The 24728-nt window shown below is 42.4% G+C and overlaps 1 protein-coding gene across 1 annotated transcript in view; it reads right to left on the reverse strand.

The window, feature by feature from the left end:
- The window catches only part of LOC115079628 (dedicator of cytokinesis protein 2-like), a 991955-nt gene that overhangs the window by 888388 nt on the left and 78839 nt on the right, over window positions 1-24728 (reverse strand). Inside the window, 1 exon segment of the mRNA XM_029583335.1 lies at window positions 23736-23776. Within this exon segment, the coding sequence (XP_029439195.1) occupies window positions 23736-23776 (41 nt within the window).

The following is a 24728-nucleotide window of genomic DNA, read 5'->3' on the forward strand; positions in this document are numbered from 1 at the left end:
CTAAGGGATTTATTGGATTGAAATTTTGTCACATTAGACATTGAGAATGTTACATTTTGTGGTTCACAAGCAGACCCCATGAGTCGCGGCACTCATCCGATAACACCAGCCTGCCAGCCCTCTCCTTGTTGCAGGACGGCACCGAACTCTCGGGACACCCCATCACCACTGCCCCTTGGGGCTGTTCTAGGTGTGCATGTGCTGAACTGCACACTACTTAAGGGGCCCACGGCAGGAAAGTGCCTGAGGTGCTCATCAATGACATCACTGCCTCAGTCCTATATTCCTGTGTAGTGTGAGTGCTGCTTCTTCCTGTGTTCTAGCCCAGCCCGCCTCTTCTCTGCAGCCCAGCCTGCCTCGTTTCTCCAGTCCAGCCTACCTCATCTTCCAGTCACTGCCTTCCTTCTTGCCCTGCTATGTCAGTCCTTCTCCCTGCTCTCGGACTGACTTCTGGATTTGACCATAGCCTCGATACTGACCATTCTTTCCTGTCGCCTGACACTAGCCTGGACACTGACCATTCTTGCCTGCTGCCTGCCTTTGACTCTAACCTGACTCTGGACCAATGCTCTCACAGCTTCCTAAGAGACTCTTGCCTAAGACCTGTTGGCCCAGGAACCCGAGGGCTCAACCCAAGAGGAAAGGGGTTGGTATAGGTGAAGCTCCAGACTCATCTCTCCCATATGTAGCTCTGCCAGCTGTCAGTAAGGACCTACGGGGCCTTCCCTATAGGTTGAACCAACCTTACCACAGCAACAAGAGTCTACAAATCTTACACAGAATTATTAACAAAAAATAATAATATGAGAATTTGGGATTAATGATCAAGAGGTCCAGTGTTGACTGCATTGGTCAGTCAGATGGGATCTACTGGCTTGCTGAAATCCCTTTCTTGTAATTTAATATCATTTAATTTTGATGTTTTTTGAAAGATAAGTGGCAGGATCTGTCTTTAGTTTCTTGACTCTCTTCATTGTTGTTATTCATCTATAAATCTCAGTATGGTTCTTGGTTCAGACCTTCAGTCCCCCATTCCACCAAAACAGATACAGAATCCAGTAGGCAGAATTCAGCCTCACCCCTGATATCCTTATATTACTCAGGATGAGGAGGATAATTGATGTAAATATGATTTATTCAAAGGCTGTAGGAGATATTTTCAAGAGTATTTGATTAGTTGGTGTGGATGGGCTGTAATGGTCATTTTCATATCTCCATATTTCTCTGTTTCTATCCTATCCCTGGTGTCCTTTACATTTAGACAAAAAACGATACATTTTCATGAGACTAATTTAATAAATTTGAAACTAGAGACCTGCTTGCCAGGTGGTGCATTATCCTTTCGAAAAGAGGATGTGTCTCCATGGGCTCCTGTCCAGGAGGGAAGGGTAAGGTCGGCCATCATAGCTGGTGATTTGATTATTAAGAATGTAGACAGCTGGGTGGCTGGTGGGCGTGAGGATCGCCTGGTAACATGCCTACCTGGTGCGAAGGTGGCGGACCTCATGCGTCATCTAGACAGGATTTTAGACAATGCTGGGGAGGAGCCATGGAGTCGTGGAACATGTGGGCACCAACGACATAGGAAAATGTGGGAGGAGGTTCTGGAAGCCGAATTTAGGCTCTTAGGTAGAAAGCTTAAATCCAGAACCTCCAGGGTATCATTCTCTGAAATGCTCCCTGTTCCACACGCAGGTCCCCAGAGGCAGGCAGAGCTCCTGAGTCTCAGTGCGTGGATGAGACGATGGTGCAAGGAAGATGGATTCACTTTTATAAGGAACTGGGGAACCTTTTGGGGAAGGGGAAGTCTTCTCCAAAGGGATGGGCTCCACCTTAACCAGGGTGGAACCAGACTGCTGGCGCTAACCTTTAAAAAGGAGATAGAACAACTTTTAAACTGGAACAAAGGGGAAAGCTGACAGTCGCTCAGCAGCACATGGTTCGGAGGGAGGTATCTTCAAAGGATACTAATGATGCATTAGAATTAAAGCATCTCAACAGTGAGGTTGTTGCGGTTCTGGACGCGAGCACCGCGACCAGACCTTTACCTCCGTGATCCTGGACCTACTCCCGCTTCTGGAGGCCTGGTTTGCGCCCTGTTCAGTGGCGTCCCCGCGGGGGCCGTACCGCCGGTAAGCTTCCCTTGGATTCCCTGCTTCTAGGTGCGCGCGCGTGCGCCACTTGGACGCTTTTCTAGGCCGTTTCCCTCCAGCGGTGACTCCGCCCAGTTTCTGATATCAGACGCTGCGGCCTTGATAAGCCAGCCGCAGACACTCAGTCTTTGCCTTGCAACGGGTTTACCTCCCGGTTCCCTGTTGCATTGTGCCCCAGAGTAAGCTGCCTTGCTGCTCGCTCCGTTCCTGCTTTCCTGCTACAGTACCTGTTTGGTTCCTGCTTGCCTGCTACAGTTCCTGCCTGGTTCCAGTACCCGAGTCTTGCTACACTTCCTGCCTGGTTCCAGTACCTGAGTCCTGCTACAGTTTCTGCCTGGTTCCAATACCCGAGTCCTGCTACAGTTTCTGCCTGGTTCCAGTACCCGCCTGGTTTCAGTACCCGAGTCCTGCTACAGTTCCTGCCTGGTTCCAGTACTCGAGCCCTGCTACAGTCCCTGCCTGGTTCCAGAACCCGAGCCCTCTTACAGTACTTATCTACTGTCCTAGTCTGGTTCCAGTTCCCAGTCCTGATCAACAACTCGCCTAAGTCCCAGCGGCCGGGCCCCTATGGGCTCCTCCCAGGGGGGCTTCGGCTTCCAAGGGTGAAGCCACCTAAGTCCCAGCGGTTGGGCTCCTACGGGCTCCTCCCGGGGGAGTACCAGCTTCCAGGGTGAAGAGCACCTCTACGTCCTGCCTGAACATCTGCCTCCCGGCCTGCCACATACTAGGGACAGTGACCTCCTTTCCCAGTCTCCTGCAGGTCGGCCCAAGGGTCCACTAAACTGAGACTCCATAACAGAGGTTACAATAATAAGAAGTCCAAGTGCCTGTAACTAAAAACTCACCTGAGCTAAAAAAATTCTAATTAGTCCCTATCAATCAAAAAGCAGAATGAAAATACAAACAAAAAACAAACTTTGAAATGTTTGTATGCTAATGCCAGAAGTCTAAGAAGTAAGATGGGAGAATTAGAATTCATAGCAGTGAATGATGGCATCTCAGAGACATGGTGGAATGAGGACAACCAATGGGACAGTGCTATAGCAGGGTACAAATTATATCGCAATTACAGAGAGAAGCATCTGAGAGGCAGTATGGCGCTTTATGTACAGGATGGCACAGAGTCCAACAGGATAACCATCCTGCAGGAGACAAAATGCACAATTCAATCTTTATGGGTAGAAATCCCTTGTGTCTTGGGGAAGAGTATAGTGATAGGAGTATACTACTGGCCACCTGGCCAAGATGGTGAGACGTCGGTGAAATGCTAAGAGAAATTAGGGAAGCTAACCAAATTGGTAGTGCAGTAATAATGGGAAATTTCAATTACCCCATTATTGACTGGGTAAATGTATCATCGGTACATGCTAGAGAGATGAAGTTCCTAGATAGAATAAATAATAGTTTTATGCAGCAATTCGTTCAGGAACCAATGAGAGAGGGAGCAATTTTAGATCAAATTCTCAGTAAAGCACAGGATTTAGTAAGAGAGGTAACGGTGGTGGAGCCGCTTGGCAATAGTGATCAAAATATGATCAAATGTGAATTAATGATTGGAAGGGGGACAGTAAGCAAATCCACGGTTGTAGTGCTAAGCCTTCAAAAGGGAATTTGGATAAAATGAGAAAAATAGAAAAAACTGAAAGGAGCTGCTACAAAGGTAAAAAATGTACAAGACGTGTGGACATTGTTCAAAAATACAATCCTAGAAACACAATCCAAATGTATTCCACACATTAAGAAAGGTGGAAGCAAGGCAAAACAATTACTGGCATGGTTAAAAGTTGAGGTGAAAGAGGCTATTTTAGCCAAAAGATCTTCATTCAAAAATTGGAAGAAGGATCCAGCAGAAGAAAATAGGATAAAGCATAAGCGTTGGCAATTGAAATATAAGACATTGAGAAGACAGGTTAAGAGAGAATTTGAAAAGAAGTTGGCCATCAAGGGAAAAACTCAGTAAAAACTTTTTAAAAGATATACGAAGCAGAAAGCCTGCGAGGGAGTCAGTTGGACCTAAGATGATCGAGGAGATAAAGGGGCACTTAGAAAAGATAAAGCCATCACAGAAAGATTAAACAATTTCTCTGCATCACTTTGCACTTATCCACATTAAATTTCATCTGCCATTTCGATGCCCAATTTTCCAGTCTCACAAGGTCTTCCTGAAATTTATCACAATCTGCTTGTGATTTAACTACTCTGAACAATTTTGTATCATCTGCAAATTTGATTACCTCACTCGTATTTATTTCCAGATCATTTATAAATATATTGAAAAGTAAGGGTCCCAATTCAGATCCCTGAGGCACTCCACTGCCCACTCCCTTCCACTTAGAAAATTGTCCATTTAATCCTAATCTCTGTTTCCTGTCTTTTAGCCAGTTTGTAATCCACGAAAGGACATCGCCACCTATACCATGTCTTTTTACTTTTCCTAGAAGCCTCTCATGAGGAACTTTATCAAACGCCTTCTGAAAATCCAAGTACACTCCATCTACCGGTTCACCTATATCCACATGTTTATTAACTCCTTCAAAAAAGTGAAGCAGATTTGTGAGGCAAGACTTGCCTTGGGTAAAGCCATGCTGACTTTGTTCCATTAAACCATGTCTTTCTATATGTTCTGTGATTTTGATGCTTAGAACATGTTCCACTCTTTTTCCTGGCACTGAAGTCAGGCTAACCAGTCTGTAGTTTCCCGGATCGCCCCTGGAGCCCTTTTTAAATATTGGGGTTACATTTGCTATCCTCCAGTCTTCAGGTACAGTGGATGATTTTAATGATAGGTTACAAATTTTTATTAATAGGTTTGAAATTTCATTTTTGAGTTCCTTTAGAACCCTGGGGTGTATACCATCCAGTCCAGGTGATTTACTACTCTTCAGTTTATCAATCAGGCCTAACACATCTTCTAGGTTCACCGTGATTCGGTTCAGTCCATCTGAATCATTACCCAAGAAAACCTTCTCCGGAACGGGTATCTCCCCAACATACACTTTAGTAAACACCGAAGCAAAGAAATAATTTAATCTTTCTGTGATGGCCTTATCTTCTCTAAGTGCCCCTTTAACCCCTCGATCATCTAACGGTCCAACTGACTCCCTCACAGGCTTTCTGCTTCGGATATATTTTAAAAAGTTTTTACTGTGAGTTTTTGCCTCTACGGCCAACTTATTTTCAAATTCTCTCTTAGCCTGTCTTATCAATATCTTACATTTAACTTGCCAACGCTTATGCATTATCCTATTTTCTACTTTTGGATCCTTCTTCCAATTTTTGAATGAAGATCTTTTGGCTAAAATAGCTTCTTTCACCTCCCCTTTTAACCATGCCGGTAATCGTTTTGCCTTCTTTCCACCTTTTTTAATGTGTGGAATACATCTGGACAGTGCTTCTTGGATGGTATTTTTTAACAATGACCACGCCTCTTGCACACTTTTTACTTTTGTAGCTGCTCCTTTCAGTTTTTTTCTAACAGTTTTTCTCATTTTATCAAAGTTTCCCTTTTGAAAGTTTAACAAATATTGGTACCTAATCAAACCAAATCACACTACCTCCACACCTTTCCAGGGTAAGTAACTGAATTGAACTTTTCAACCTTTTTACTTAGGTATACACTGCTCCTAGCTTATTTCTAGCTTCTGGCTACTTTTTTTTTGTTTGTTTGTTTGTTTTTTGTTTTTAATATACAAACACTAACTTCTGCTTACTAGCTGCCTTACAGACTATTAAAAAATAAACACACTAACTACTGCTTACTAGCTGCCTTACTGACTGACTATTTAAAAATACAGTCTAACTTCTGTTTATTCATTGCCTTACTGAGTTTTAAAAATCACAAACACACAACATAAGAACATAAGAAAATGCCATACTGGGTCAGACCAAGGGTCCATCAAGTCCAGCATCTTGTTTCCAAAAGTGGCCAATCCAGGCCATAAGAACCTGGCAATTACCCAAAACCTAAGTCTATTCCATGTTACCATTACTAATGGCAGTGGCTATTCTCTAAGTGAACTTAATAGCAGGTAATGGACTTCTCCTCCAAGAACTTATCCAATCCTTTTTTAAACACCGCTATACTAACTGCACTAACCACATCCTCTGGCAACAAATTCCAGAGTTTATTGTGCGTTGAGTAAAAAAGAACTTTCTCCGATTAGTTTTAAATGTGCCACATGTTAACTTCATGGAGTGCCCCCTAGTCTTTCTACTATCCGAAAGAGTAAATAACCAATTCACATCTACCCGTTCTAGACCTCTAATGATTTTAAACACCTCTATCATATCCCCCCTCAGCCGTCTCTTCTCCAAGCTGAAAAGTCCTAACCTCTTTAGTCTTTCCTCATAGGGGAGCTGTTCCATTCCCCTTATCATTTTGGTAGCCCTTCTCTGTACCTTCTCCATCGTAATTATATCTTTTTTGAGATGCAGCGACCAGAATTGTACACAGTATTCAAGGTGCGGTCTCACCATGGAGCGATACAAAGGCATTATGACATTTTCCGTTTTATTCACCATTCCCTTTCTAATAATGTATTTATTTATTTATTTAAAAACTTTTCTATACCGTTGCTAAGTTAAATGCCATCGCAACGGTTTACATGTAGGCACATATTTAATGTAGGTAAAAGTGTACTATAGTACATTCTAACAGGTGCCGTCAAAGTTTCGGTTACAATATATCATTAGACATAGTCATTTAGGGAGGTAGTTCATGACCAATTGTACCACGGTACTTACACCGGTAGTTTTATCACACATAGTATTCTTCACACATAGTATTCTTCTCTTTCTGTCTTTTCCCGAATAATTTCTCTCTATTCTCCTGTCTCTTTGTAAAATGCTTGTTTAAAAAGCCATGTTTTTAAACTTTTCTTAAATGTCTTGAGATCACTTAGCAGTCTGATCTCTGGAGGCATTGTGTTCCAGATTATGAGTCCTGCTAGTGATAGGGCTCTTTCTCTCACTTGTGTCAGTCTTGCTGTTTTAACTGATGGAATGGTTAGGAGTTCCCAACATTCTGTTTGCCTTTTTGACTGCCGCAGCACACTGAACCAACAATTTCAATGTGTTATCCACTATGACGCCTAGATCTCTTTCTTGGGTTGTAGCACCTAATATAGAACCCAACATTGTGCAATTATAGCATGGGTTATTTTTCCCTATATGCATCACCTTGCACTTATCCACATTAAATTTCATCTGCCATTTGGATGCCCAATTTTCCAGTCTCACAAGGTCTTCCTGCAATTTATCACAATCTGCTTGTGATTTAACTACTCTGAACAATTTTGTGTCATCTGCAAATTTGATTATCTCACTCGTCGTATTTCTTTTCAGATCATTTATAAATATATTGAAAAGTAAGGGTTCCAATACAGATCCCTGAGGCACTCCACTGTCCACTCCCTTCCACTGAGATAATTGTCCACTTCAGTCATTGCACTGGCTACCTGTGGCTTCAAGGGTAGTATATAAATCCATGACTCTTATACATAAAGCCGTTCACAACAGAGAAATGCAATGGTTCAATGATCAATTACAATTCAAAACATCAATCCGACCTACCAGATTCCAACATCTAGCAAAACTGAAGATCCCTGCGCCTAATTTGACCAAACTTTCGACAACAAAAGAACGTTCTTTCATCATTGCTGGATCCACAATATGGAATACTATGCCCTCTGAATTACGCCAGGAACTTTGCCACAAAAAATTTAAACAAAACCTAAAAACCTGGCTATTCAAAAAAGCCTTCTATCAATAAACTGAGTTCTAGTATATACCTTTCAGAATATTTCTACAGACACTCTTATATTAATTTTCTTTATTTTATTTTATTTATTTTTTTTTTTTTTTACAAAGTTATAATTAGTCTTATATTCATACAGTTATTATGTTATATTGTAAAGCTCTTTGCTGAATTAATGTTTGAATGTAAACCGAGGTGATGTTTCTTACGGACCCCGGTATATAAAAATCCTTAAATAAATAAATAAATAAATTTAATCCTACTCTCTGTTTCCTGTCTTTTAGCCAGTTTGCAATCCATGAAAGGACATCGCCACCTATCCCATGACTTTTTACTTTTCCTAGAAGCCTCTCATGAGGAACTTTTTCAAACGCCTTCTGAAAATCTAAGTATACTACATCTACCGGTTCACCTTTATCCACATGTTTATTAATTCCTTCAAAAAAGTGAAGCAGATTTGTGAGGCAAGACTTGCCCTGGGTAAAGCCATGCTGACTTTGTTCCATTAAACCATGTCTTTCTATATGTTCTGTGATTTTGATGTTTTGAACACTTTCCACTATTTTTCCTGGCACTGAAGTCAGGCTAACCGGTCTGTAGTTTCCCGGATCGCCCCTGGAGCCCTTTTTAAATATTGGGGTTACATTTGCTATCCTCCAGTCTTCAGGTACAATGGATGATTTTAATGATAGGTTACAAATTTTTACTAATAGGTCGGAAATTTCATTTTTTAGTTCCTTCAGGACTCTGGGGTGTATACCATCCGGTCCAGGTGATTTACTACTCTTCAGTTTGTCAATCAGGCCTACACATCTTCTAGGTTCACTGTGATTTGATTCAGTTCATCTGAATCATTACCCATGAAAACCTTCTCCAAATTCCCAAATAGTTAACTTTGCCCCAATACTTTTAAAAAAGAAAATGTCCCAAGCAAAAACTTACTGATTCCTTTCAGCCACCAGCAAGGTGATCCTCTCCTCTCAGTGCTCCCACTGGTTTGTGCACTCTTGCACTCTTGGCTACACTTTTCAACATTTATATGCTTCTTCTATGCAAATTACTAGCAGAACTAGTAATCAACTTCTTCTTATAGGCTGATGACTAACAAATCTGTATTCCTATTGCCAAATCAATTGAAAATACAGCATCGAAACTCTCAACGTACATGAAGGCAATACAATAAAAGCTACCTCACTTAAACTAACACTAAATACAAAAACAACTGAAATCATGTGGCTAAGGAGAAACCAATCTATAATTAAACAGCCACCACTAGACCTGGGTAATTTTCACATCACATCCTCTGAACAAGTATGAGATCTAAAAAGAAAGATCGATGAGCACATCAAAATGGAAAAGCACATAAACAAATTAATTAAAACAGTATACTCCAAGCTGCAAATCTTACATCGGCTGAAACATTTACTAACATTTCAGGACTTCTGAACTGTTTTACAAACACTTATATTCTCAGATAACTGCTGCTCCCTTCTACTAGGCCTACCCTCAGGACTATTAAAACCATTACAGCTACTACAAAATGCCTCAGCAAGACTATTAGGGACAAGGAAATTTGACCACATCATTTTGCCTGTACAATAACACTGGCTGCCAGTACAATAAAGAAACTACTGTGAAGTACTAACACTAATTTTCAACATAATCAATGACAGAAACTCCTGCTTATTAGGTGTTACTCTCCAACCATACACACCACAACGATCACTGAGATCACAAAACAAAGGACTATTAACTGTACCCTCACCATGGAACACTCATCTAATGCAAATAAGAGACCGAATATTTTCTATAGCGGGGCCCAAGTTGTGGAACTCTCTACCTGAGTCATTATGTCTGATTACAGAAAAAAAGAGCTGCAAACATGAACTGAAAACATGGCTTTTCAAAAATGCATATGACCTACCATAAAACAATAACTTATAGAAAACGACCTAGGGAGTCACGTGATGCAGTGATCCAGTGAACCGCTTCTTTGGGAGCTCCCGCTTGTCTCCTGTATAATCCTTTCATTATCTGCTGCATAGTGGTTTTTATTCTACTCCTTTCTGTTAACCATGAGTGTTAAGGACATTGGGAAATGTTCTATACCTAAAATGTGGGCTGACAAAGTGAAAAAAAAAAAAGGCGATGGAACCAGATAGAGGGCCCCGAGAACGGTACTCATAGTACAGGGGATGTTTCCTCTTCCGATGAAGGTCTCCAAGACTCCTCTCAGGTACTCTTGGCTTCCGGGAAAACATTTAAGCAATGTTTTGATAACTTTTATTAAAAAAATGGGCAAAAGTATTGATACTAAAGTTAACTATTGTGGTGGAAAAGGTGGCTGCCTTGGTGGTGTCAGTAAAGGAGTATGAAGAATGGTTGGAGAACATGGACGTTCGAGTAAGTGATTTAGAGAACCTTATACAGAATATGGGATAAAGACTGATAATTTGGAGAGATCCCTAGCATCTTTAGAAAATAAAGCAGAAGATCTTGAAAACCGTAGCTGGCATAATATATTTGAATAGTGGGCCTTCCAGAGAAATCAGAGGGGAGTGGCGCAGTAACTTTTATTAAAAAATGGCTTCCTGATCTCCTCAGTCTAATGATGAAGCATTATCAGCTTAAAGTGGATAGAGCCCACAGGACCTTAGCTCCTCAGCCGGGTCCCCAGGGTAAGCCTCATGCTATGGTGGTGCGATTACACAATTTCGCTGGCAAATTTATATTTTCCATGATTTTTCTGCAGGGGTACAGAAGTTTCAGCAGAGTTATGGTGAAGTAAAATGCCACTTATAGGAACACCATTTACAATATTACATGCAATATCCTGCAAAGTTTCGGATCGTGCTAAATGGTGAGCACAGGCTTTTCCAAACCCCATCTGAGGTATCAGATTTTCTTCAGACTTTTGCATCCTCTAATAATGACTCTCCAGGTTGAACTTGTATCTCTGTAGCCGACGGTTATTGAGACGAGCGGGAAACCCAACTGTTGAGTTTTTTGTTGATAAACCAGTTGCTCTGCAGTCTCTTCTTTTTTCTTTTTTACTTTTTTTGTTTTTATCTGCTTTTACAGTTTTTACTTTTTTCAACATTTGGCTGAGCATATCTGTACTTTGTACCACTGCTTCAATATTTGAACTATCCTGCCGCGACTTTCTTTCTCGATTTACTCTGGCATTGTGCTTTTTTATTTTGGCAATGGACAATGGGCCAGATATTCGTACCTACGCGCAGGCGTAGATTTCTGTGCACAACCCGGCGCGCACAAATCTACATCCGATTTTTTAACATGCGTGCGCAGCTGCGCACATGTTATAAAATCCTGGATTGGCACGCTCAAGGGGGTGCACACGTGTGCACCTTGTGCACGCCGAGCCCTAGGGGAGCCCCGATGGCTTTCCCTGTTCCCTCCAAGGCCGCTACGAAATCAGAGCAGCCTCAGAGGGAACTTTCCTTCCGCCCTGTAAGCTTACTCTGTGCTTATGGCCAGGGACACAAGAACACAGACTCAGTAAAAAGTATAATGTATTTTTATTAGTCAATATAAGTGTTCGCGGGAGATGCTGGGTACTGGGTGCCCTTAGTCTTACAAACTGACCAGCATCTCCCTGGATACAGGAAGTGACCCTTGTTTTATAGATAACATTCAAGTACAGGAAAAGGATAGGTTCTAGAGATTTGCATGACTGCCCAAAGGATCATTTACATAAGTTGTAATGTCAACTGCATGATAAAATCATCGCTAACTACCCTGATTGGCTTCCCAGGATGTGTAGCCCATTTCCCATGGCTCTCTTTGTTCTGTTAAACTCTTACTGGACAAGACAATCAACACGTCTGTAGCTATGTTGATTACAAACTCCTGAGAATAGTGCCTGAAGCTCCCTTTTAGGGTTCTTTGTGACCCTAAAAATAGGCATCACATGTCTGGTGCCAGCTTGCCTGCTTCTACAGATATCCAGGGACATTCTGTAAGTCATGCTCAGAAAGTCACTCAGAGTCCATTCAGCCTAGGCAGGCTAAAGACACGCAGAGGTTTCTGGGGATTTCCTTCTCCATGTTGGTTTTCTGTTCAGGCATACTTCTCAGCCCCCCCCTCCCCCACCTTCCCCTCCCTTCCCCTCCCTTCCCCTATCTAACCCACCCCCAGCCTTACCTAAATCCCACCCCTAACTTTATTTTTTTATTTACGCCTGCCTCTGGGCAGGCGTAGGTTGTGCGCGCCGGCCAAGTGCCAGCACGCGATCCCTGGGCCAGCAGCAATGGAGAGGCCCATGGCCACACCCACGCCCTGCCCCTGGACCGCCCCGCCCATGACCCACCCAGTTTTTCAAGCCCCGGGACTTACACACATCCCGGGGCTTGCGCGCGTCGCCGGGCCTATGCAAAATAGGTTCGGCGCATGCAGGAGCGGGTTTTCGGAGTTACGCACATAGGGGTAGATTTTATAAATCTGTGCCCACGTACTAGGCGCAAATAGAGTACGCGGGATTTTAATAGATATGCGTGTAGCCGCGCATATCCATTAAAATCCAGGGTCGGTGCGCGCAAGACTGCCCAAAATCGGCAGCCTGCGCACGCCGAGCTGCACAGCCTGCCTCCATTCCCTCCGAGGCCGCTCCAAAATCGGAGCGGCCTCGGAGGGAACTTTCTTTCCGCCTCCCCCCACCTTCCCCTCCCTTCCCCTACCTAACCCACCCCCCCAGCCCTATCTAAACCCCCCTACCTCTTGTTGTACAAGTTACGCCTGCCCAAAGCAGGTGTAACTTGTGCACGCCGGGCCGGCCGCCGGCGCATGATTCCCAGGCTCGGGAGCCGTTTTGGAGGCCTCGGCCATGCCCCCGAAATGCCCCTGGGCCGGAATCATGCCCACAGCCCCACCCCCAAATGACACACCGCCACGACATGCCCCCCCAGGAAAGCCCTGGGACTTGCGCGCTTCCCGGGGCTTGCGCATGCCGCCGAGCCTATTCAACATAGGCTCGGCATGCGCAGGGGGTACTTCGGCCAGGTTTGAAAATCTGGCCCATAATATACGCGCATAACCCTTCTAAAATCCATCCCATAGGTTTTTCATGCCAGCAGAGTACTATCTTAGCTTTCTAGGAGCTCTCTCTGCTACAGCTGTTGGAGGATTTTGGTTACTTATCTTGCAATTGACATTATTTTTTTGTCTTTTGTTTTCTACAATATTTTTGGACTAGACATTCAGATTTTTCTTTGAATTTTTTTCCATCTCATTTTTCTCTGGTCTTTTTTTCCTACTTGAGGCAATTTTACTTTTGTTGCAGTAGTTCTGAGCCTGGCTCTTTTGCCCGCTTAGTATTGCAAGCAGTTGGGGTGCTTTGTAAGCTGTGTAAGTTTTGGGAGGGGGGATGGGGTATAATGGGAGTTTTGGTGTTCTGGGAATGTTATACTTGCTTGCGAAAACAATGATATCAGGATGGCGAGATTATGCTTTATCTCTGCTTATAGGAGACTTTTTATTTTCGCCATATAGTCCTCAGCTAATTACTTTTGTTTATAATGCTATTATTTGTACTTTAGAAAAAAGACACTGATATCTTGTTTATATTTTTTACCACTGTGAGTTTTATGTTCTCTTTATAATGTTGTCTCATGATGGCCTTATTATTTGTATAAGTGTACCACTGTTTTTTCCTATTGTTTTCACAATACTTTTTGCCTACTAAGATATATCTAACTCAGGTTTAAAGATTATTTCACTGAATGTCAGAGGTCTTTCTAATCCCATCAAGCACAACAGGATTTTGCAATATATGTGCAAACAGGGGGCACATTTAATTTTTTACAGGAGACTCATATGTCTAATGTTGAACATGATAAATTGTCAAGGAGAAGGGTTCGTTCTGTCTTTGCATCTTCCTTTTCTACTAAAAGTAGGGGGACCTGTATGTTTTTAAGTAAGAACTTGCCTTTGTCCATAAGAAGGTCCTTTCGGGATCCTGAGGACTGGTTCATGATTGTTAAAGGTGACCTTTATGGAAAAGACATTCTATTTGTCAATGTTTATAGTCCTAATAATGGTTCTGAAGTATTTTTTGCCTCTCTTTTTGCTAAACTTAAAACTTTTTCTTCTTTAACCGTTGTTTTGGGAGGGACTGGAATTTATGTCTTAATTCATCTCTTGATAGATCTAGCACTGCAAACTCAGTTTCCTTATTGCCAGGGAGTCTACAAAATATTATTCAATATTATGCCTTAAGAGATGTCTGGTGAGATAAATACCCCAGTAGTATAGTAGAGACTATATGTTTTTCTCAGCCAGACATTCTACATATAGCCGAACTGATTTCTTTCTTTGTAGTTCCGCCCTCTTTAATGTGGTGATCAACTGTGATATTTTGGCTTCCTATCTCTCAGATCATCACCCTAGCTCTTTAACTATCGATCTTCTGGGGGTTAGGTCTCCATGTACTAGATGGAGATTGAACTTATCTCTCCTTAAAAACATAGACTTTTCTGATAGGATTTAGACTGAAATTACAAGACTTCAAGCTACACCACCCAGTTGAGGACTATGATCCTCGTTTATGGTGAGAAACTCTAAAAACTGTTTTAAGAGGGAAGATCATTTCATTTGCTAGACATCTCAAGAAACAACGGTGCACCCAAAAATTTATTTTATTATAGAAAATTAAAGATCTTGAACTTAAGCATAAGATACATTGTTCCCTCAAAATGTACAAAAAATTACAATTAGTGAGGGATGAATTGGCCCAGTTGCAAATTTTTCAGATAGAAAAGTCCCTATGGTTTCAGAGACAAAAGTATTATGAACAGGGTAACAAATCTGGTATTTTGATGGCGAGATTGACTAAATTACATCCCCCAGTATTGTTATTGGCTCCATTAAAAATAGATCAGGTGTTTTGGTCCATTCTTTCTCTCATATCTTTACTGAGTTTTATCAGCATTTTGCTGACTTTTATGGGGAAACCTTACATGTTCCAGATGAGGAGATTTCACTTTTTTTAGGCTCTGTTTCTCTTTCCAAATTACCAGACGGGAAGAAAGAATCCTTATCAGCCCCTATAATGGGTCCTGAAGTTCTTCAGGCCCTTACCTCACTGACAGCTCAGAAGAGTCCAGGTCCAGATGGTTTTCCATTAGAATATTATAAACATTTTAGAGAAGACATGTTACCTCTCATGACAGAATTGTTTAATTATTTAGGTTCTCCCAGTGCTCATGTTGGGTCTTTATTGGATGCCATTATTTTTTTGATAGAAACATAGAAACATAGAAATGACGGCAGAAGAAGACCAAACGGCCCATCCAGTCTGCCCAGCAAGCTTCGCACTTTTTTCCTTCTCATACTTATCTGTTTCTCTTGGCTCTTAGTAACCTTTTTTTATTCTATTTCCCTTCCACCCCTGCCATTAATGTAGAGAGCAGTGTTGGACCTGCATCTAAGTGAAATATCCAGCTTAATTAGTTAGGGGTAGTAACCGCTGCAATAAGCAAGCTACACCCATGCTTATTTGTTTATCCAGACTATGTAATTCAGTCCTTGTTGGTTGTTCTCTGTATATAGATCCACTTTTCTTCATTCCCCCTGCCGTTGAAGCAGAGAGCTATGCTGGATATGCGTGAAGTATCGGTCTTCCTCCCCTGCCGTTGAAGCAGAGAGCAATGCTGGAAATGCGTGAAGTATCGGTCTTCCTCTCCTGCCGTTGAAGCAGAGAGCTATGCTGGATATGCGTGAAGTATCAGTCTTCCTCCCCTGCCGTTGAAGCAGAGAGCTATGTGTGAAGTATCGGTCTTTCTCCCCTGCTGTTGAAGCAGAGAGCTATGCTGGATATGCATTGAAAGTGAAGGATCAGTAAGAGTCATAGTGTATTAAGAAAACTCACTGACTACTGCGTGAAGGTCATCTGAGAGGAGCTTATTTACCATAAATTACTAATTTAACAATCCAGTTAACATGTTTTGATGTTGTGTTGACCTTAATGTGAATGTTGCTTTTGTAAACAATTGTGATCATACTTTGGAACGACGGTATATAAAATGCTTAAATAAGTAAAATAAATAAATATATAATTATAAATATCTCCAAGAATAAGCCATTGAAAAAAGAAAAACAGCAAGGACAATTGAAATTTAATGAGGAAAGATTCAAGGACCAATTCTGATATATTGAACAGCAATAAAAGCTGAAAATTGCTCAAGGATGTAAAAATAAAAAAATGTATTCTATATTTACAATTAAATCTAACAATAGCTTCTGCTCCTAACTGAATTTTTTTTTCATTTTACTTGGGAAGCTCATAAAATATCCAGAAAAACATGTATCCTATATCAAAAAACCCTAGAGTCTATTTTATGAAAATAAAACTTACAAATATGCATTTATCTATAATGAGTGCAAAAAATGCAATGAATAAACTCATTTTCAGTTTGCTCTGACTGGAACAAACTGACAATAACTTCCTCGAAAACACCAAAAAGACTTGGGGGATTTTTGTATTTGCATTTAAAAAAAATGAGCCTCTTGTGTGACCAGGCCCCCGACATGAGGCCTAGGCCTAGGCCGAAGCTGAGCCTGGCACCAAGGTAGGGAACCAGAGCTAAAGCCTAGGCTCAGGTTGGACCTGGCACTTGACCCTGAGGCCTGTTCCCAGCATCAAGGCCTATGCCCAGGACTGGTGCCTGGGCCCAACCTTGAGGCCTGGTCCAGGTGCCAAGGCCTAGATGTGGACGCGGCCTAGAAACTAGGTCCAGTGCCTGGATCTGGCCAAGAGACCATGTCGAGCACTGAGATGTAGGCATGGGCTGAGCCCAGTCCCTGAAGCATGGTCACAGTACTGAGACCCAGTCTTGGCAATGAGGCCTAGGACTGGGCCACCAGAGGACTTCTTCATGTCCCGATATTTGAAAAATGATGTTGTTCTTCTGGAGGATGATGCTAAAGTGATGTCACTGCAGCACATTCCTCCAGAATGGATGATGCCATTTTGATGTACAGCCATAGAAATGTTCTTAGTGCTCTTTATTTACAGTGCTTCAAATCTTCAGCATTCACAAGCATTCATAATCACAAAACATTAAGCATTCCTATTCTCAAGGATGCTTCCCTTCTTTATTCACAGTTCTGTGAAAAGGAGCTGGCTTCTCCTGTCCCAGGCCTCCCCCTGCTCTCCTCTGAGGCTACATTATCTTCCTCTAGGAGCCACTCAGTACCAATAAGGCTCTGTCTTAAGATGGACCGAGACCAGAGATGGCTGGGACTGATCCTTTATACTATTCTGGGGGGTTTCTTAGGCATGGAATGGCTGCGTGCTCGGTGGGATGGGGCTGGAGATAAGATATTTCTCATTCCAGCTTGGATTGGTTAACTTCCATCTATATCCTCTCTGTGTCAAGTACCACATTACTCGCCCCCTCCTCTGACACACTTGGTCTCAGCCTTCACCTTACACTAATCCTCCTTCACATATCGCTTTGTCACAGGCTCTATTCTCCTGAAAGTGTTTAGGAAAGACACCCTGTAGCCTCGCTGGAATGCTTTCAAGATCTTTACTCCCACTCCAACATGGACTCCCCTGTAACCAACATAGCTCAGGTTCAATACAACAATGTGTAGCATCACAACTCTACATGTTTTGCTACATATACCTCTACTGGTGATCTGAACCCCTGTTGCACATTTATTGCCCTCACCCCCTAGCACATAGTAGCCTCTAAAAATATACATTATATTCCCATTAATGAGCAGGATGTCCAATCACCTACCAAAATGGAAGGCAGCATCTGGATGACAGGGTTGTCCCATACCTAATTATGCTTCCCTTTGCCTTCACCTTTCCCTCCAAAAATAAGTGCTGTAAGTGTCTTAGACCTCCTGCGTATCATAGTCTACAGCATGTGATCACACAGCATGACATACTTGCTTTTGTCTTCACAGATACCAGTAACTCATCGTCGTCCTCCTCCTCCTTCTCAGATAAGGAGAAAGTAGATGGAGCAGGTGACAGTGGTGAGGCCCAAGCCCCACACCCTGCTGCAGCAGCTGAAACCACCACTGGGGAGGAGCAGGATGCTCCTCCCTCAACCCGACCACCACGAATGGCATCAGTTGTGGTGGTCCAGTGCTTCTGCCTCCAGCAGGTACACGTTGGACCTGAACAGCCCCCAGACCCTCTCCCTGTAAGCCCCCTCCTCATTTGGCCCAGAGAGTAAGGCATGCAGCAACACAGACTAGCCAGCCTTTGCTGACTGAGGGAGGCATGCATTGCCCTCTGCTGCCTCTGCCAATATCCGCATCCCAGTGGTCAGAAAGAGGCACTTCATTGAGAGCACCTGCTCCCAGTGAAGAGCATCTTTCTATACAGCATTTTGAAGCCATAGTGCAGGTGATGGCAGAGGAGGATTCAGGCATCCCTTGGAAGTCTGCTCAGGATGGTGCGCCACCATGGTCATGTTCTGTGGAGCCTGGGCAGGGCCATACAACTTCAGGGCAGCAGCCGACAGCCATGCTGAGCAGACTCATAAATCTGACTTTCCAGCTGTCCCTAACTTCCTAAGGATTTTTGTTAGCGTAATAGTTTCCTCGATAGTTAGCCCTTCCCTGTCCCATTGTTTTTTTTTTGTTTTTTTGGAGTATATACTCAGAAAATGTTTACAACTAGTTAATAAAAATGTTGTTACTGTTAAAAAACTTTGTTGGAGTTAACCTGTGCTGATAGTTTCTATGAGGTGATTAATCCAAAGTCAACAGTTACATAGATAACTTGGAGTTACATGGCTACCTTGAGAGTTATCCCTGTAAATGGCTTTGAATATTAACCTCTATGGCTTTTTTTGCTGTGGGAATAGCCATGATAGCAGTTCACACACTTTAATTTCATGCTTAAGAGGTAGAGCAGAAGGAGAGTTCTTCAAGTACTTCCCTCAGGTTCCCCCTCTCCACAGTCTCTCATTCTGCATAGCTGGGCACAGAAGAAGAATGTGGTTCTAGAGTGCTTCAAATGTATTTATTTATTTAGTTCACTTTTATATACCGGTATTCAAAAAAAATTAACATATCGGTGTGCATTTTAAAAACAAAAAAAAATTCAGTTAAAAATTATTATAAACATTAAAAAACATCTTAAAATCGCTATAATAACACTCTATAAAATAGAATAAAATACCTAACATTACCATATATTATTGTCATAAAATCTCTTACTGATGACAAAGGACAGATGATAGACAGCAAGGGATAGCTTTCACATGAGCTACAGAACTGCAGGTTTGTAGTGTAGGCCACTGCACTATAAGAAAGTGGATATGTATGCTGTATCTAGCATACATATCCACCTAGTGATGTCTACTTTCCTCTCCACTCCTGGCCCAGATAATTGGACAGTTCCTAACTCCAGGTTTATTCCACACTATGACTTGAATGTGAGAGATAAGCTTGCAGGGCTCCAAATATAGAGGCAAGAAGCCACACTTATAAACTAAGATTGTATGCAGATAATTGCCCTCAGCAGCTAGGTAGGATCAGTAACTGTGTGTTGGAAAAGAAGCTATGTTTGGAAGAGATACATGTAGATATTTTCACTCTAGTATCTGAGGTGCTGAAAGAGGGCTTGGGGATCTGTACTTATAAAGTACATGAAAACTCCTGAGATACATACACACCTATGATGTGCAACTAAAACAGGTACCATTTTCCCTGTTGCAGAGGGTCACTAGGAAGAACCACCAGTGCCAAGCTTCCTGCAATGGCCTTGGCATCGCATACACCAGCTCCCTGATACTTCTTTTCATCTGAGGAGAAGGGGAAACAGGTGCAAAATGAGATCTGTACAAAGTTCTCTCAACCTAGCTTGATGGACTCTCTACCTGGGTAATATCAAGCTAGGTTGAGAGAACATTGTACAAATCTCATCGTTGTGTGAGTTTCCTCACTCCGAAGGACCTCAAATCTTCACAAGAGTATACTGTTCTGTTCGTACGTCTCACTCTGAATGTCAAAGTGGCCCCTAACCCAACACTACTACCTAAACCTCACCTCGAGTTACTAAGTGGGCCTTCTATAGAGGTATAAATACCTAACTACTATGAGAGCCTTATAGCTAGTCAGTCTGTCTGTCTGTCTGTTTCTTTCTCTTTCTCTCTCATGCTATTTGTGAAAATATTGTAAAGTGCAATAAAGCCATGTTGTACTGCTTAATGAAAAAGGTGTTATTATTTCTTGTGTTAAAACTGTGCAATATGGCATTGCAAAGCCAGCCCATTTGGCCAGAAATCCTGCCCCAAACTCCTCCCCCTTTTCCAAATTAGCATCATACCTTGCGTTATGGTGCTTTTCGCATGCATCTAATACATCTCAAAGAAAAGAGATGGACTTCTAAAAGACCTAAGCAAATAAAATTGTTGTTTTAAAACAACTGCTCTCATTGGCTGTCCTTTTTCTACCAGGTCTCTGAGATGTTTATTATGTAACTATTTTCATCTAGTGCCATCCCTCTAATTCTCCATTCTTATACTTTAGACTTTGACACTTGCATATAGATACCTATTTGTATGCTTTTTATTCTTTTTCATAACTTGCTTATTATTAAATTCAGGTAATTTGGCATCAGCTATTTCTACATCTTCACTGTCAGGAAACTCTGAATTCCCCTTTCTGCTGCTATTCTTTGTAGTTACCCTGCTCTGAACAATGCACTCAAGTGACTTTTGGCTTTCCTCCATAATATAGTTTGTAATGGTTTGTTCCTTTGTAGGGAAGAATGGCAGTGCAGACTTATTATTACTGTCAAAATTATAATAGGATGTGTTTTCCCTTATGTCAATCCTATGCAATAATCCTGAATTCTAAATTTGCACTTTCACAAGCAATTTAGTTTCCTGGGAAGAGAAGGGTGTAGACTTTCAGGACTGTTATGACTAAGAATAGTTCAAGACTATAATAAGACTAGACCAACAGTTTTGGTGCAGATATTTACAGTGCTTCAAAGATACAAGAATCAAAATAGTAGCTCACCTTTCATCAGGCACAACTAACAGGTAAATATCCACTGTCTGGGTGTATTGTAAGATCCTACCAGCTTCCTGGGGCCTCCTCAACCCTTTCTAGGCCTCAGTTCTTACGGTAGGGTGAAGGGAACCTCCCTTCACCCAGAATCCCTTGTGGTGTTCTGCCTTATGAAGGATAGTTGCAATGGAGAAGGTACAGAGAAGGGCAACCAAAATGATAAAGAGGATGGAACAGCTCCCCTATGAGGAAAGGCTGAAGAGGTTAGGGCTGTTCAGCTTGGAGAAGAGATGGCTGAGGGGGGATATGATAGAGGTCTTTAAGATCATGAGAGGTCTTGAATGAGTAGATGTGACTCAGTTATTTACACTTTCGAATAATAGAAGGACTAGGGGGCATTCCATGAAGTTAGCAACTAGCACATTTAAGACTAATCGGAGAAAGTTCTTTTTCACTCAACACACAATAAAGCTCTGGAATATGTTGCCAGAGGATGTGGTTAGTGCAGTTAGTGTAGCTGGGTTCAAAAAAGGTTTGGATAAGTTCTTGGAGGAGAAGTCCATTAACTGCTATTAATCAAGTTTATTTAGGGAATAGCCACTGCTATTAATTGCATCAGTAGCATGGGATCTTCTTAGTTTTTGGATAATTGCCAGGTTCTTGTGGTCTGGTTTGGCCTCTCTTGGAAACAGGATGCTGGGCTTGATGGACCCTTGGTCTGACCCAGCATGGCAATTTCTTATGTTCTTAGGTTCTTATGTTCTCTAATACATCTCAAAGAAAAGAGATGGACTTCTAAAAGACCTAAGCCAATAAAATTGTTGTTTTAAAACAACTGCTCTCATTTATAAAGGAATTTCAGAGGCTTTATCAGATGAAAAAAAATACTTGTCCTTAAGTAATAAGTGGAACACAGAACAGGAAGGCAAGTTGGATGGTGCAGGACTCCAGCAGCCATTAATGTTCCACTGCAGTGTAGGCAGTCAAACAAATCTCATTATTGGCACTATGGGTAAAAGCAAGATGAAAATTATGACTCAGCCTGTTCCTGTTACGAGCGCGCGCGGGCGCGGTCATCGTAAGCGGGTGGTGAGCCCTTGGGCCACGGCAGGACTCAAGGAGGAGCCCCAAGCCACACAGTGGGAGGTGAGCTGAGCAGGCATGGTGAGCCAGGCGGGCAGGAACAGAAGCAGGGAGTCCGACCCTCAGCCGGACCTGCATGCCCATGGTAGCCAACATGGGGAAGTTGACTAATGAACGGTCCTCCGACTGTTCCCGGCCCTTTCGGACCTGCCGCTGGGAACGGCAATGGGCAGCAGGCCGGACAGAGGCGAGGGCAGACAGAGTCCTTTACACAGAAGACGTCAGACGGGGGCTGAAGCAGACATCCAAGACAGGCTGAAGCAAGACGTTGGAGACATCAGGGCAAGGGCTGAAGCGAGACATTGTAGAAGAGGGCAGGAAAGGTCCAGGCGAGCAGGAACTCCGATGCTGGGATACTGACATCCGAAGCCCCTTCGGCTGGCAGGAACAGAAGCTCAAGAGCCCGGGGGACGAATCCCTCCTGTTGGCCACTCCAGGGCCCAACAGGACAGAAGGCTCAGGAACCAGACGAAGACACAGGGCAGAACAACCGGAACTGGAACAGGAACAGGAACAGGATCAGGCAGCTTCAGGAACAGACATCAAGGCAAGGTCAGGAACAGACATCAAGGCAAGGTCAGGACAAGGAGCCATCAATACATGGAGGACCTGGATCAGCACAGTTACAGGCGACTGTAATGCACAATCCGAAGGCAAACAGGAACTAACAAGCAAGTCCTTATATACTGGAGGTTGTAGGCAACTCCCTGGGAGGAGTTAGACAGGACCGCCCCTTGCTGGCCCTATAACTGGGGAAGAGAGCTGCGGGCCAGCCCCTAGAGAAACGGGCGTGGCTGGAAGCAGGAAGTCCAAACACAGGCACGACGCCACAGGAACAGCTAGGCCTCTCAGGCCCTGGAGCAAGTCCCGGATGGAACACAGGCGAGGCCCTGGCTTCAAAGCGGCCTCTGGAGGAAGGTAAGATACCTCCTGTAGCGCAGCAACAGGGGGGATCGCAACAGTTCCAACTGCAATTCTACCAGTGGGTCTGATAGATTATTTTGTCTAGGGTGCAGTTACTGTTGCCCCACCTCCACCACCACTCCTCTCAAAACAATAAGTAAGTGAACCAGAAGCCTGGCAGGTTTGGTTTCATCTGACATGCAAGAGCACTTGATCATAGAAGAGTGATTCCAGCCTCCCCCACCCTGTATTTGAGCATGTTGTAGGTAGTTATGGTGGTGAATTCATAAGATCAAATAGTAACAGGGCTAGGGGATATGAAACTAACAAATAGAAGAACCAGATTTGAATAGATCTAAGCATTTTTCAGTCAACAATTAAACTGTGGAATTTTTGGTCAGAGGACATGGTAAAGACTTGTTTTATAGCTGAATTTAGAAAAGGTTTGGATAAGTTCCTGGAGGATCAGTCCATTAACAATGTCTGTATTAGCCAAGAAGACTTCAGGATCATCACCTGGAACTGAGCAACATAGAATGAATCTTCCCACTAAGACCTGCCAAGTTCTTCCAAATAACCTGGTCTACCCACTGTTGGAGACAAGATGTTGGATTGAGTTGACCATTGGTCTGACCCAGCATGGCACTTCTTAATCTGAATAACGTCACTAGTTTTGTAATAATCAATATTGCTTGCAAAATTAAAACAGAATGGCAGAATTATTAGCCAGGAAAACATTTTATGTACGATGCATAAACATTCTCCTTTAAGAAACTTACCTCAAATATCCTGTGTTTTACAAGATATCCCCTGTACCAATCTATAAAAAACAAAAACAGAAAATATAACACAAAAAATGATTCAGAAGGGTAACAGAGTGCATCTTGTTTTACTTCACCATCATTTATTTACTTCACGCTTGTCCAACTAGGGAGTTCACAGAATTACAGTGGACTAAGAGACAGTAATTTTGTAACTATCTGCACAGTAGAAAAGTCTGCATGTACACTGTGTACACAGACTTTATCAAGCATTTTCAAAGCAAACTTATACTCATTATTTTATTTTATTTTTTTAAATCCTGTGGGGTCCATTTTCAACTGCTGTCAGACCAGCAAGGTTAGCTGGATAAACTTATCTGGCTAACTTTGCTGGGATATTTACTAGCCAGATACGTTTTGGGTTGGGGTTTGTTTTTTTTGGTGTACTGAACTGAGGATGTGTTATTACTTTGCTGAACTGGTTATTTTCCAAAGTAAATTGTTTTTGCTTTTGGAGCACAACTTTGTTGTGGACATTATATTATTTTGTGGAATTGTCCTTTGCCCAGTTTGGGCCTTGCAGGTCGTCCTGCCCCCAACCCACAGTACCCAAAGAGATTGAACCAGTGCTCTCCAGGGCTGGGAAGGTGATCCCTGGCTGAGGACAGGCTGTAAATTTAACTATAAATCACATATTTATTGGAAATTCTAAAAGTGTACATGAATGTAATGAATAATGACCTTTTAAATTAAAACATTCATCAATTTTCCATCATTAATCATTAAAGTTAAGTTGGAAAACACGTTAAGGATCCAGTATGATTATTACTGCTGTACAGAAAATATTTTAATGGATAAAATATGAATTGAACAATACTCAGGGTCTTGGAAATATTCTCTCCCCCCCCCCCCCCCAACAGAGGGGCTTAATGTTGGAAAGGAAACTTTGAACCATCAGAAGACACAAAATTAAAGGCAACCCTGGGATTCTTTCAGAGGGTCCTTACATCT

Source organism: Rhinatrema bivittatum, chromosome 18 (genome assembly GCF_901001135.1).
Source record: "Rhinatrema bivittatum chromosome 18, aRhiBiv1.1, whole genome shotgun sequence".
In the NCBI taxonomy this organism is placed as follows: domain Eukaryota; kingdom Metazoa; phylum Chordata; class Amphibia; order Gymnophiona; family Rhinatrematidae; genus Rhinatrema; species Rhinatrema bivittatum.